Here is a 904-nt window from a genome sequence, read left to right on the forward strand (position 1 = left end):
TTGATAACCCAGGGAATCAATTATGGATTTTGAAACAAAGTAAAAGTTAAAAAATGGACAAATTATTGGTCAGTTGTGTATCTTGTGAAGTGACATGAAGATTACAAAAGTAAATTCACTGAATGTTGGTCAATGAATAGGAAAAAATTTAACTTGGACAAGTGGATTCAAATTTTATTTTATGTTGTTCAGAATTGAACCGTTTTTGAAATTGTACTACTTTACCCTACAGGTTTTTATAAATAAGGAGATTTATTGTAGGCGCCTTGGGATAAAATGATGCGATGGGATCATCGCAATTTACAGATTTTCGTACGTTGCTGCCGCGTGACATCAGGAGTTCCTAACCTCTTCTCGCTTTTTCGTTCCAACCACTTCTTCTCTCTCAGCAATCTTTTCAATTGACGCTTGCTCATATTCATCGGTGGCTCGGATAATTTATCCGCGACCATAACCGCGTTATCCTCCGTAGAATTTACGTCATCCATATCGTAAAATTATTAATTTTTCCCGGCATGAACCACGTGAATCGTGCTATTGTGCTCAATCTGTTTTCTGTTTATTTGCTTCTTTTTCGAATCTCTCATAAGAGCGGTTTGTTCTTTTCAGAATTGCGAGAAAATTTCAAGCAATGCGAACAGACCTATATACAGGGTGTCTGAAATCAGGATGTCCGTTGCCCTGAAAAGATGTAAATAACTAATTATTTTGATGGTTTTAAGGAATTAAAGCAGTAAATTGTTGACTGCATAAGTCGTTAAACTCTTGAGGTCTCCAAACTTTGCTTTTTTTTAACATGTCCAATAAAATCAGTTCTGAAGGGATTAAAAAGACAAGTCTAGAAAAAAATGTTTCATATGTAATTATATATAATTATATAAAATTATATAAAATGACATAATTA

The 904-nt window shown here is 33.7% G+C and overlaps 1 protein-coding gene across 1 annotated transcript in view; it reads right to left on the bottom strand.

Annotated features, from left to right (window-relative positions):
- LOC108684215 (tRNA methyltransferase 10 homolog A) overlaps nt 1-537 on the bottom strand; it is a 2475-nt gene extending 1938 nt beyond the window's left edge. The window contains exon 1 of the mRNA XM_018188420.1: nt 349-537. Coding sequence (XP_018043909.1) covers nt 349-488 — 140 coding nt within the window. The 5' untranslated portion in view covers nt 489-537. The remainder of the gene's footprint in view (nt 1-348) is intronic.
- Nucleotides 538-904: the final 367 nt, after the last annotated feature.

Source organism: Atta colombica, unplaced genomic scaffold, assembly GCF_001594045.1.
Source record: "Atta colombica isolate Treedump-2 unplaced genomic scaffold, Acol1.0 scaffold10, whole genome shotgun sequence".
Lineage (NCBI taxonomy): Eukaryota > Metazoa > Arthropoda > Insecta > Hymenoptera > Formicidae > Atta > Atta colombica.